The following is a 14,086-nucleotide window of genomic DNA, read 5'->3' as shown; positions in this document are numbered from 1 at the left end:
TGTAGTAGGCCGAGGCCGCTTCCTATGGAAGCTGGGCGTTTCTGCTCTAATGAAGTCTCCAGTGCGCCTTACCTGGAAGGGGGTAGCAGTGAACAATGCATGCAATACAATACTACGCCATCAAAAAAAGACTCATGTTACTCTTAAAGGCCCAATGCAGTCAAAAATGTGATTTTCTTCCCCCTGTGGTTTATATCTTTCCACACTAAAAAGTTGGAGTAATACTGTGAAATTCTGAAGAAGATGATGATGATGATGATAATAATGCTGTTTTAGTGTAAGAGCTGTTTGAAAAGACGGCCTGAAATATCAGCTTTGGTGGGAGGAAGTTTTGGCCATCCATGGTAACATCACCATGCGGTGAATTAGTTAATAGACCAATAAGAAAGCGTTTCAAACCTCTCTGCCAATAGCAGCACATTTTCAGTATCCCCCTCCTGACTCAGACCACTCCCAGACAGTCCTAGCAAAATTCTTGCTTTAGAAATTGCCCTTTGCTAAGAAGCTATTTTTGTTTTCAATTAAAATGGTCAGAAATAAACAATCACAGTAAGGTACTTAATTGTTACGCAGAAATGATTTGATATTGAGATGAAAATGGCTGCATTGGACCTTTTTTTAACATGATTCATGCTTTAGAAAGTCATTTGGTCTGTGCACAATCTACTTCTCATGAATGCACATACTATTTTCTATATAAACTACTGAAAACAAATTGAATGGATGACCAGAAAGGTAGATTTGAACACATTGATTTAAATAAGTATTACTACGGGCTATTGTTGCACATTTTGGGGAATATTCAGAGGTGGAAACTTTCCATGGGAATTAACGGGAATATATGGGAATTAACAGAAATCTATGCAAATGAATGTTAATATCATTTAAATGTAGATGTTTTTTTTGCATTGGAAATATTTACCATATCATATGGAGACAGTAGTAGACATAATTGCACATTTATTAAATCCTTCCAATAGAAATAAAAACAACTATTTAGTTTAATTGAATGAGTTCACTCTTCACATGGTATGATTTCACTGAACAAAAGGGAATATTGAATGATCCCCAATGATCCATCGCATCTCCCAAAAACGTTTTCAATGATAGTCTAGAAACTAAAGGGGAAAGAGCCTCAGATCCACAAAGTCCCTTCCACCAGGTGGCTGATGAGATATGTTGGCACAACTGCCATATTGCATATCCATCCCAAAGTTCTTGCTTGGAAGTGTACTTCGCCAGACTGCCAAGAACCTTGCCTTCATCCAGGCCAAGGTGGCAAGACACAGTAGAGATGACACCATAAGCCTTGTTGATCCTTGAGGTCTTCACACTTTTTGTATTTCAGAACTGCAGTTTCCTCTGCTTGAAGCAATATTGAAGTGGGCAGGGCAGTATGGAATTCTTCTCTTACATGTGCAAGCAGAGTCTGAACATCAGACAGGATGGCATTGTCTCCCTCAGTCCGTGCGATGGCTATTGCTGTAGGTTTCAGGCTGCTTACCACTCTCCCAAAATAAATCATCCAGAAGGATCCTGTTGATGGGGATGTCCATATCGGCAGACTGTGATATGGCCATTTCTTGGAGAGACTCCTTCCCCTCCAAGAGGCTGTCCAACATGATGACAACACCACCCCAACGGGTGTTGCTGGGCAACTTCAATGTGGTGCTCTTATTCTTCTCACTTTGCTTGGTAAGGTAGATTGCTGCTATAACTTGATGACTCTTCACATACCTCATTGAGGAGCAGATTCAATGTATGAGCAGCACAGCCAATGGGTGTGATGTGAGGGTAGGACTCCTCCACTTTAGACCAAGCAGCCTTCATGTTCGCAGCATTGTCTGTCACTAGTGCAAGTACCTTCTGTGGTCCAAGGTCATTGATGACTGCCTTCAGCTCATCTGCAGTGTAGAGACCGGTGTGTCTGTTGCCCCTTGTGTCTGTGCTCTTGTAGAATACTGGTGGAGATGATGTAGTTAATTATTGCACACAAACATTCGACCACCCATCAGAGATGATTGCAATGCAATCTGCTTTCTCTGATTTGCTTGACCTTCACTTGAACTCTGAACTCTGCATCCAGCAAATGAGTAGATAAAGCATGTCTGGTTGGAGGGGTGTATGCTGGGCGAAGAACATTCAGAAATCTCTTCCAATACACCATTGCCTGTGAGCATCAGAGGTGAACCAGTTGCATACACAGCTCGAGCAAGACATTCATCAGCATTTCTCTGACTACGTTCCTCCATTGAGTCAAAAAATCCTCTGATTCCTGGAGGACCATGAGTTGTTGCTATCGATAAGGTGTCTGATTCATCATTTTCACCTCGCATAGAAGTAGAGGTACTTTTGTCGGAGGTTGCTTGTTGTGAGGGAACTTTATGCACTTGGCCAGATTCTGTATCTTTGTTGCATTCTTGTCATATGTATTTGCACAGTATTTGCAAATGTACACAGCTTTTCCTTCTACATTAGCTGCAGTGAAATGTCTCCCCACATCAGATATTGCCCTTGGCATTTTCCTGTAAAGATTAGAAAAAAATGAGTAAAGAAACAACAAATACAATTCCATGTACAGATAAATAGTTAAGCAGTTAGATTAAACAACTCCTTTGTATATTAAATGTTTTAAAATGAAACATGTATGGAAACAGGTGAATTAACATTCCTCAGTTAGCAGGCTCAAGCAAGCTAAAACCCACATGGTAGCAAAAACTAACTAGCAGAAATGTTTAACAAGTTAGAAATTATTTAAACCCATTTTGCTGTAGGCTACTATTTACTAGTTAACAAAAAATATTGTATGTCATATCAAATATATTCACCCCACCCAGTATTGTAATCAAAACTTACCAGAAAGCATGTAGTCCTTGGCTCCGACAGTGTAGTAGTGTGGGCTCAGTACCATATCATTACTGTGCAAGAGCTTGAGAATCAGCTGTACATGTGATGGAAGAGTGCACTGCACATGTGATGGAAGAATGCACTGTGCATGCAGAGGGTTGCAATTCCATTGAATTGGGGATAGTTTAACCGAAATATGCCACAAGACCTAGAATTGCCTTATGTTTAACCCACAAAAAAGGTTCACTGTTATAAACTAACTTTTTTGTTGAATTTAAGCAAAATTCCCGGGCTTAATTGCCCATGGAAATTTCCTGGAAAGTTTCCGACCCTTTGCAACCCTACTGTGGGCTAAGTTATTGATGTTCACACTGTGTCATGCAGCCTACTGTAGATATGTTTTATAGGAAGTGTAGGTTTGACCTTGTTGCCTTGCTTCCCCTTTGAGGTTAAGCAGGGTCAGAGTTCCTCCCTTTAGTTAGTCGTGGATGCCGTCGAGATGGCCTAGTGCTCTCAGCCATCTCCTCTCTCCTCTTCTCATGAATGATGGAGAGGCTCCCAGGCAGCTCTGTTTGAGAGTCAGTGCTTGGCCTTGTCAGACCCCTAGCACCACTAAGTCAGATGGCAGCAGCCCCTCCCCTTCCACTCCTCATCTGCATCAGCCTTCAGTCAACCCTTCCTTGTCAGGATTCATTTTTTAAAGGATGTCTGAAATATGGCTTGTTTGATCATCCCCTCAGACTTTGTTACACTTGAGGAGGCCTTCATTATTCATCAGCGGGGCTTGTAGTGGATCACGACGGGATTACGCCTGCTGGAGTCACACACACGTTCTTAAGCAGGGATGGAATAAGAAAGGAGAAATTAATTATCATTTGCAAAATGCATTATCATGATGTGGCAAGTGACACTTTGCTTCTTGAAAGTACAATATCTTGAAAACTTGACTGCTTACATGCAAAACATTTTGGGGCTCTATCAACAGTGACTAATGGGGGGGGAAATGCCAAAATATAGTTTTTTAGTAGATTTTACCTTTAAGTCTTTGAAATGATGCACAGTTTTTTTTAGCATTCTGAATTTCCGTTACGGCAATGGCTTTGTTTTCCTTAACAATGTTAGACTGACTGCAGTCAGGGTAATGTGCCCATCTGACAACACTAAGGGCGTTTAACCTTAACACAGGTGTCTCACAGTAAAACCCAACGTCTGTTTAATAGTGCCAACAGCTGGAGCTGACAGCCTAGCTGCATCTGCTGACTGAGCAAACAGTTTGAACACATCCTAGGCCTGTCTACTGGTCTCATTATGGGGGATGGAGAGGCAGGGGAAAGGGAAAAGGGAGGCAGAAAGGGTGGAGAGATGGAAAGGGAATGAATGCACTCTGGAGAACTGAACATACGTAAGGCTTAATCAGACACGCCTGCACTTCAGGTATGGTTATTCCTCTAACTGAGAGTCAGTCAAACCTTGATAAATGTTTGGGCATATTGATAATTCCTAAACATCACCAGATGTTGAAACAGCGGCTTGTGCAGTGCAAAGTCATCTTTGCATGTAGGCCTAATTTAAAACAGAAATCTTAGGCTGTCACTAACGATACTCCTCACAGAAAACCTGTGCCTGTTTAGTCATATTCTTAGTAGTATGCTTCCTTTCAGGGGAATAGAAAACCAAGTTTAATCTCTAATGGCCTCAACTGCTGTGCTCCCTAATGTTGGATTCCTTCTAGCTTCCTAGTGTTTAGCTAATTACGTCTTCAGTTAAATATTTGGTTAATTTTAACAAAACATTTCAGCAATTCTCTCTTTATCTCTGTCTCTCCCTCTTTGTCTCTGTCTCCCTCTCTGCAGTGTGCACGGGTGAGTTGCAGGCGATGGCTGAACCTGCAGGAGTATCAGAGCAAGAAGCTGATGCAGGAGAGTGGGGTGACAGTCCAGCGCTTCTACGTGGCTGACAATGCCCCCGACGCCCTGCAGGCTGCCAAGAGACTCGGTGAGTGGACATCACACTAACACTTAGGCCTAGTCTACACTAAAACTGCAGTCTACTGCAACACTGGGTGTCATTCAGACTAAAACCATGACAATATGCTCTAGGGCTACACGGGGCCAAGGCTGCAGGATGGGCATTAATCAAACATGGTATAGTGTGTAACGCAAATAAAATCTTTGTAGATTCTGGTGTCTCTATACTGCGCTTTGTTTGAGGAGCTTCCTGACACTGTCGTCGCTCTGTTTACGTAGCAATCCCCAGACCCAGACGTGCAAACTGCTGTGGTTAATCTTGGCTGAAGTGTTATCAAGTTTAATTGTGTGTGTGTGTGAGGTTTGTTTGGGAGCAGGGCCCATGTTCCTTGCGCTCAGTGATCATACAGGCTCAATTCTCGTCACCCCACTCAACCATACTAATTATTTTCACGCACGCACTCTCTTCAGTTTCACTTTCACTTCTTCTCGCTCTCTCTCTCTCTGTCTGTCTTTCTGTATTAATAACATTTTATTATACACACACACACACGTTATTCTATCCTCGTGGGGACCTCAAATTAATTTCCCTTCAAAATCCTATTTTCCCTAACCCTTACCATAGCCCTAGCCTTAACTGAAACCCTAAACCTTACTCCTAAACTCCTAGAAGAACCAACACACACACACACACACACACACACACACACACACACACACACACACACACACACACACACACACACACACACACACACTCATATTTTTAATTCAGTGTCCTTGTTGTGGACAGCCATCTCTAGCACATTGTTATTGGCCAGTGAGATGTTGGGCACTAAGGGCCTGCCTGGGGAGTTCTCAATGTCTTGGCGGTGATGCGAGCCAAGATAAACGGAGGAGGAGGAGGTGTAATATCTCTGTGACAGTCCCAGTTGTGCTCTCTTTCACTCAGCGTTGAGAGAAGGGGACATGCAGTTGGACGGGGCCCAGATATTGAGCCCTCAGCAGACCTCTACTCTGCCCAGACCCTTTGGCTGCTGTAATCTCTGCTTATCTCAACCAACACAATGGGCTTTGCTGCTGTCCTGTAGTGTCCATGTTCACTGCTCTAGTCTGTCTGTCTGTCTGTCTGTCTGTCTGTCTGTCTGTCTGTCTGTCTGTCTGTCTGTCTGTCTGTCTGTCTGTCTGTCTGTCTGTCTGTCTGTCTGTCTGTCTGTCTGTCTGTCTGTCTGTCTGTCTGTCTGTCTGTCTGTCTGTCTGTCTGTCTGTCTGTCTGTCTGTCTGTCTGTCTGTCTGTCTGTCTGTCTGTCTGTCTGTCTGTCTGTCTGTCTGTCTGTCTGTCTGTCTGTCTGTCTGTCTGTCTGTCTGTCTGTCTGTCTGTCTGTCTGTCTGTCTGTCTGTCTGTCTGTCTGTCTGTCTGTCTGTCTGTCTGTCTGTCTGTCTGTCTGTGCTTCAGATCGCATACTCCCTTTAAAAGACCTTCACTTGAAAAACAAGAAAAAAGCGGCGATAGTACTGATATTAATATTTTTTGCTGAAGAGATCTTAGTCACGCAATTATACATTCAACTAAGATGTTTGGTGCAGTATTATTCAATGAAAAAATGTGCATGAAAATGAGTCGTCTCTTGTTGAATGACAACAAAGACCAATCCCCGGTGAAAGAGCGTAGATTTTGGCTCTGAACTTCGGCTTGCCGCCAGAACAATTTTTGTGTGCCCCGAACCGCAGAAAAAACCCTCACTGAACTCCATAACGAACTAAAATGTCATCATAATATATGCACAAACTCTACCGAACTGTTTCAACTGGGAAGAAATGCGGACACCTTTTGTGTATTTGTGTCCATCGACTGCTCTTGGCTTAGTTTAAAAGGTAGTGACTGGCTATTGATGCCTCATTAGTGCAGATGACAACGTTTGTCCACTGTGTGTTACACTTCCCAGCCACCTAAGGTCATATGACTGGATATGTGTGAGAGAGAAACTTTCTCTTTAATTTGCTTATTTTAGTTGGAATATGTACTGAGCTGCCCTGCTCCCTGTAGACAGAGAGACAGTCTGTTTCCAGCCCCAGACTCTCAGCCCAGTATCAGGGTCCCTCTGGAGAGGGGGGGACAGCAGCATCACTGGGAGTGGACGTGACCAAGCGAAACTCAAATGCATTTCTCGCTCGCACACACACACACACACACACACACACACACACACACACACACACACACACACACTCTTTCTCACTCCCCAATATACTCCCCTCTGTCGGGCTCACTTACCCATAAAGCAGTGGACCTGACAGCTCAATTGGAGCTGTGGTATCTGGAGGTCCACTCCTGTACAGTAGAGCTGTGCTCTTGGAGGTGGATGGTGATTGATTGTGCCATTACCACTTAGGAGAAATAACGTAGGGGCTTTTCCACTTAGATCTTCAGCAGCAACTACTTTTAAAAGATTCAGGCAGCGGTTATGGCTTTCTGACGTCGTGTCATAACGTGCCACATCCATGTTTTTGAGTGAGGGGGCTGAACATTTAGTGTAACAAACACAGATGGGCCAACCATAACTAGCCAATCGGTCACGTAAAGTAGACACATTTATTGGGCACCTCACTGGGACTGCTGAGTACTGGATGACTATGGCACCTCTCTCATTTTCCAGAGGGCCACTCTGTGTGACTGACTGACACTGACTCCCGCCTGCCTGCTCAGAGCTAATGACCCAGCAGCACCTGTCCCAAACACAGCCCTGTGTGGAGGGCGCAGGGAGGAGGGCTGTACATTTAAAAAAATCCCCCTGCACCGTTCAGTAATCCTTCACTCTGTGTGTGTGTGTGTGTGTGTGTTTACACTGACACACACACACACACACTGCCACCATGCCTCTCAACCACATCCCAACAATAAGATGGTGGCATTAGAGTATGCAGCAGTCGTGTGCTGATTAGGAAATGGAGTCTCGATAAATCAACCCAGAGGGTTTTTTGACACTTCATCTAGCAATGCAGTGCCTCACAATGTGCTGACGAAATATCCCTCTTTTGAAAACCTGTAAGATTTTGGGGAATTTGAGAAGTCGCTGCCTATTTTCGGGCATTTCTTTTCTGCAGAGCAGCATAGTCTAAACACCTGATCAATAATGATATTCAGTGTCAGACAATGGAAGGCTGAACCACTTTCCCCTCAACAGGGATATTATCCAACACACTTGGTATGGATTCAGCCAGTCTGCCATCATACTATTTTGAGATATGAGAACAACTCATGTAATGAATAAAGATGATTTATATTTTCCTTTTCAACATTGCCCATGCCCCACCAGCGTCTAAACTCGCCCACGCATTCGTGAAAACACACAAACACACACACACCTGTCCCCAGCAGCCAATGAGCGCGTGATTATTTGAGCTACTTTGGATATCACAACCCTGTTGACAGATTCATCTGCTGTGTAAATCTTGATGTATTTTCACTCTAAATTCACTATAATACTGTATTTGTCCTGCCCTGCGTGTCCGGGAGCCTTAATGCCTGCCAAGCTTTCTGTCCTCTGAGCAGTGATCAATGAACCAGAGATTGAAAAACATTTGCTCTGATTTTATCTTCTCCACATGTTGAGCTTGTTTGATGAATGAGAGCAATGTATTTTTTACACGCATGCACACAGATGGCCACGTTATTTTTCTCACCGTAATTCACGTTTTGCTCCAGTTTCCATTCTGTTCAATGTGCAGTATAAGGATTTATTTTCACATTAATGAAGGGTGCCTTCCTGCATATATTGTCCCACACAGCATACTGTATCATGAATCCAAAATGATTGGGACCCAATTTCTTAGAAGGCATACATGAATGTGGCATACTGTATGTCTGTCTGTCTTATCCTGGAGTTTTTATCATGCTGTCTCCATTTGCCCAGGTTGAGTCAGCTTGTGCGACCCTATAGGCTTTGTTTTCCTTATTATCTCAAATTAGCTCAGCATACAGCCATCTGTCATATCAGCACTACTGTCATATTCTCTACATCCTGCCACCTGAAGTCTAGCCCCCAGGTGTTTGCTCTTTCTCTCTCCTCATGTTCCTTTTCCTCCCCCTCTCTTCTTCTGTGTCTCTCCCTTTGTCTATTTTCCTCACTGGTTTCAGCTTCTCTCATTCTCTTTCTCCAATATTACCCTTTTCTCCCTCCCCTGCTTCTTGGGTCATGTTGAACTTATTCAGAATAGACAAACCGGTAGAATCTCAATTAGAAGAGGCAGGGATGTATTAATTAATTTCTCACAGATATGAATATTCAGTGTAAACAGTGCAGCTTTATGCATGGCAGTCATCTCTTGTTAGAGGGATCGTTTGATATGTCAGTGCACAGCATAATATTGAGATGGCCTGACATTAGGCTTACCCTTTTGAGGAAGGTATGTCAACACTCCTCCAATGATCTAACAAGCAACTCTTCTAGTGTTTGCTTAATACGTATTCTACGTTATGCTGCCTTTAGATTCCATGAAACATGTTTTTATTTCAACCTCACCTGTATAAAAGCTTTCAGAAAGCTGTGGTGAAGTACAACACATGCATCAACCATTCATTGTACAGTGATCCATCCCTGATATGCCTAATTCTTCTGCTCTCCAAATTTGACTCAGACAGGCACTTGATTTGGTCCCAGGCAGTGTGAAAGACTGAAATGTCTGAAATGATATAGAGTGTAGTGTCCCCTTAAGCCTTTGTTTTCAATCAGGGGGAAAAGTGTGGCCATGATATTGTGTCTGCTGTAGAATCTGTTATGGCTCACATCACACATGCCTCAGGCCTACAACCTGTAAATTGAGTGAAAACTAATTTTATACCATGACCCATGATCTTCCCAGAAAAATAGCTGCTTACTGTACCGCTTTCAGTGTTCTGAGGTAATGCTATTTAGAGGAGTGAAAGGGGACAATAATGCAATCCTTAATACTTTATATGACCACTTACTAGTACAGCAGTCTGTGTAATAGTTAGAGGTATGAGAAACAATGCCCTGTAAGTGAATGGTTTTTCTGTAACTAATGCATTCCACGATTGAAGTGCTTCATGACTACTGTACCACTGTGAGAAAGAGGCAGGCGGTGCAAACGCAGGCCATGCTCTCTTCGATCAGGGTTTCAAAATCAAGTTGTATTTGTCACATGCACTGAATACAATGGGTGTAGATATTACAGTGAAATGCTTCCTTAACTAACAATGTGGTTTTAAGAAAATACCCCCCCCCCCCAAAAAAAAATAAGAGATAAGAATAACAAATAATTAAAGAGCAGCAGTAAATAACAATAGCGGGGCTATATACAGGGGGTACCGGTACAGAGTCAATTTGGGGGGGCACCGGTTTCGAGGTAATTGAGGTAATATGTACATGTAGGTAGAGTTATTAAAGTGACTATGCATAGATGATAACAGAGAGTAGCAGAAGCATAGAAGAGGTGGAGAAGGGGGCAATTCAAATAGTCTGGGTAGCCATTTGATTAGCTGTTCAGGAGTCTTATGGCTTGGGGTTAGGAACTGTTTAGAAGCATCTTGGACCTAGACTTGGCGCTCCGGTACCGCTTGCCGTTCGATAACAGAGAGAACAGTCTATGACTAGGGTGGCTGGAGTCTTTGACACTTTTTATGGCCTTCCTCTGACACCGCCTGGTATAGAGGTCCTGGATGGTAGGAAGCTTGGCCCCGGTGATGTACTGGGCCGTACGCACTACTCTCTGTAGTGCCTTGCGGTCGGAGGCCGAGCAGTTACTATACCAGGCAGTGATGCAACCCGTCAGGATTCTCTCAATGGTGCAGCTGTAAAACCTTTTGAGGATCTGAGGACCCATGCCAAATATTTTCTCTTGAGGTGGAATAGGTTTTGTCATGCCCTCATTACTGTCTTGGTGTGTTAGTTTGTTCTTGATGTGGACGCCAAGGAGCTTGAAGCTCTCAACCTGCTCCACTACAGCCCCGTTGATGATAATGGGGCCGTGCTCAGTCCTCCTTTTCCTGTAGTCCACAATCATCTCCTTTGTATTGATCACGTTGAGGGAGAGGTTGTTGTCCTTGCAGCACACGGTCAGGTCTCTGACCTCCTCCCTATAGGATGTCTCAACGTTTTCAGTGATCAGGCCTACCACTGTTGTGTCATCAGCAAACTTAATGATGGCGTTGGGGTCGTGCCTGGCTTTTCAGTCATGAGTGAACAGGGAGTACAGGAGGGGACTGAGCACGCACCCCTAAGGGGCCCCCGTGTTGAGGATCAGCGTGGTGGATGTGTTGTTACCTAGCCTTTCCACCTGGGGGTGGCCTATCAGGAAGTCCAGGATCCAGTTGCAGAGGGAGGTTTGAGGGCACTAGGGTGTTGAACGCTGAGCTGTAGTTAATTAATAGCATTCTCACATAGGTGTTCCTTTTGTCCAGGTGGGAAAGGGCAGTGTGGAGTGCAATAGAGACTGCATCATCTGTGGATCTGTTGGTGCGGTATGCAAATTGGAGTGGGTCTAGGCTTTCTGGGATAATTGCGTTGTGAGCCCTGACCAGCCTTTCAAAGCATTTCATGGCTACAGACGTGAGTGCTAAGGGTTGATAGTCATTTAGGCAGGTTACCTTAATATTCTTGGGCACAAGGACTATGTTGGTCTGCTTGAAACATGTTGGTATTACAGACTCAGACAGGGAGAGGTTGAAAATGTCAGTGAAGACAGTACACTTCCTGGTAATTCATCGGAGGGCATGGCGGGATTTCTTATAAGCTTCCGGGTTAGAGTCACACTCCTTGAATGCGGCAGGTCTACCCTTTAGCTCAGTGCGAATGTTGCCAGTAATCCATGGCTTCTGGTTGGGGTATGTACGTACAGTCACTGTGGGGACGACGTCCTTGATGCACTTATTGATAAAGCCAGTGACTGAGGTGGGTCAGAAGTTTACATACACTCAATTAGTATTTGATAGGATTGCCTTTAAATTGTTTAACTTGGGTCAAACATTTCCGGTAGCCTTCCACAAGCTTCCCACAATAAGTTAGGTGAATTTTGGCCCATTCCTCTTGACAGAGCTTGTATAACTGAGTCAGGTTTTTAGGCCTCCCTGCTCGCACAAACTTTGTCAGTTCTGCCGCTCACATTTTCTATAGGAATGAGGTCAGGGCTTTGTGATGGCCATTTTGCCACAACTTTGGAAGTATGCTTGGGGTCATTGTCCATTTGGAAGACCCATTTGCGACCAAGCTTTAACTTCCTGACTGATGTCGTGAGATGTTGCTTCAATATATCCACATAATTTTCCTTTGTCATGATGCCATCTATTTTGTGAAGTGCACCAGTCCCTCCTGCAGCAAGCACCCCCACAACATGGTGCTACCACCCCCGTGCTTCAAGGTTGGGATGGTGTTCTTCGGATTGCAAGCCTCCCCCTTTTTCCTCCAAACATAACGATGGTCATTATGGCCAAACAGTTCTATATTTGTTTCATCAGACCAGAGGACATTTCTTCAAAAAGTACGATCTTTGTCCCCATGTGCAGTTGCAAACCGTAGTCTGGGTTTTTTATGGCGGTTTTGGAGCAGTGGCTTCTTCCTTGCTGAGCGGCCTTTCAGGTTATGTAGGTATAGGACTCGTTTTACTGTGGATGTAGATACTTTTGTACCTGTTTCCTCCAGCATCTTCACAAGGTTCTTTGCTGTTGTTCTGGGATTGATTTGCACTTTTCGCACCAAAGTGCGTTCATCTCTAGGAGACAGAACGCGTCTCCTTCCTGAGTGGTATGACGGTTGCGTGGTCCCATGGTGTTTATACTTGCGTACTATTGTTTGTACAGATGAACGTGGTACCTTCAGGCGTTTGGAAATTGCTCCCAAGGATGAACCATACTTGTGGAGGTCTACAATTGTTTTCCTGAGGTCTTGGCTGATTTCTGTTGATTTTCCCATAATGTCAAGCAAAGAGGCACTGAGTTTGAATGTATGTCTTGAAATACATCCATGGGTACACCTCCAATTGAGTCAAATTATGTCAATTAGCCTATGAGAAGCTTCTAAAGCCATGAAATCATTTTTCTGGAATTTTCCAAGCTGTTTAAAGGCACAGTCAACTTAGAGCATGTAAACTTCTGACCCACTGGAATTGTGATACAGTTAATTATAAGTGAAATAATCCGTCTGGAAAAATTGTTGGAAAAATTACTTATCATACACAAAGTAGATGTCCTAACCGACTTGCCAAAACTGTAGTTTGTTAACAAGAAATTTGTGGAATGGTTGAAAAACGAGTTTTAATGACTCCAACCTATGTGTATGTAAACTTCTGACGTCTGTCTGTCTAAACCGACACCTCCCAAATATATATATATATATATATATATATATATATATTTTTTACATTTACATCTGTATAATGGTGATAAATGTCCATTGGGAGGTGTCGGCAGGGTAATGTTCGTTGGTGGGGTAGAATATCCTTAGGGGGAGCCGCAAGGATGGGGCAGTGGTAGGAAGTCCGGGAGGCAGGAGGGGGACAGAGTGAGCAGGTAACTGCCTTTTGGCTATTCAGACCCCTGATGGTCTGGGGGTAGAAGCTATTGGCCAGTCTTACAGTTTTTAATACTCCTATGATACTCCTATACTGCCCGTGTCTGAGTGATGGCCGTGGAACAGCTGTGGCTCGGGTGGCTGAGGTCCTTGATGGTTTTCCTGCAGCAGCTGGTGTTGTAGATCTTTTGGAGGGCAGGCAGTGTGCACCCAATGGCGTGCTCGGCTGAGTGTACCACGCTCTGTAGAGCCTTGCGGTCAGCGGTGGAGTAGTTACTATTCTAGGCTGTGTTTCAGCCCGACTGTATTCTCTCAATGGGGCTTCTATAGAATACTATGAGGGCCCTCAGGGAGAGGCAAAATGTCTTCAGCCTGCTGAGGTTTGTGTGGTTTGACTATTTCAGCTCATCGTAGATGTGTATGTCAAGGAACTTGAAGATTTTGATCGTCTTCACGACGGCCCCGTTGAGGATGGGGGTGCGCCCAACCTAGTTCCTCCTGAAGTCCACAATCAGCATCAACAACAATTTATTACCTGGCACCATGCCGTCAGGGTGCCTATGTCCTCTGTGTAGGCAGTTTCATCGTTGTTGGCAATCCGGCCTACTACTGTCGTGTCGTCAGCGAACATGATGAGGGAGTTGGAACTGTGTGAGGTCATGCAGTCGTGGTTATAAAGGGAGTACAGGAGGGGACTGAGGGCACCCTTGTGGGGCCCTCGTGTTGAGGATCAGTTAGGATGAGATC

At 44.1% G+C, this 14,086-nt stretch overlaps 1 protein-coding gene across 2 annotated transcripts in view; it reads left to right on the top strand.

Annotated features, from left to right (window-relative positions):
• Window positions 1-14,086, top strand: part of LOC115150777 (succinate--CoA ligase [GDP-forming] subunit beta, mitochondrial) — a 124,695-nt gene that overhangs the window by 30,669 nt on the left and 79,940 nt on the right. For both annotated transcript variants that reach the window (XM_029694446.1, XM_029694445.1), the window contains exon 2: window positions 4,701-4,842. In XM_029694446.1, the coding sequence (XP_029550306.1) occupies window positions 4,701-4,842 (142 nt within the window). The remainder of the gene's footprint in view (window positions 1-4,700; window positions 4,843-14,086) is intronic.

This window comes from Salmo trutta, chromosome 16, assembly GCF_901001165.1.
Source record: "Salmo trutta chromosome 16, fSalTru1.1, whole genome shotgun sequence".
Classification (NCBI taxonomy): Eukaryota; Metazoa; Chordata; class Actinopteri; order Salmoniformes; family Salmonidae; genus Salmo; species Salmo trutta.
This window is presented reverse-complemented; position numbering and strand designations above follow the sequence as displayed.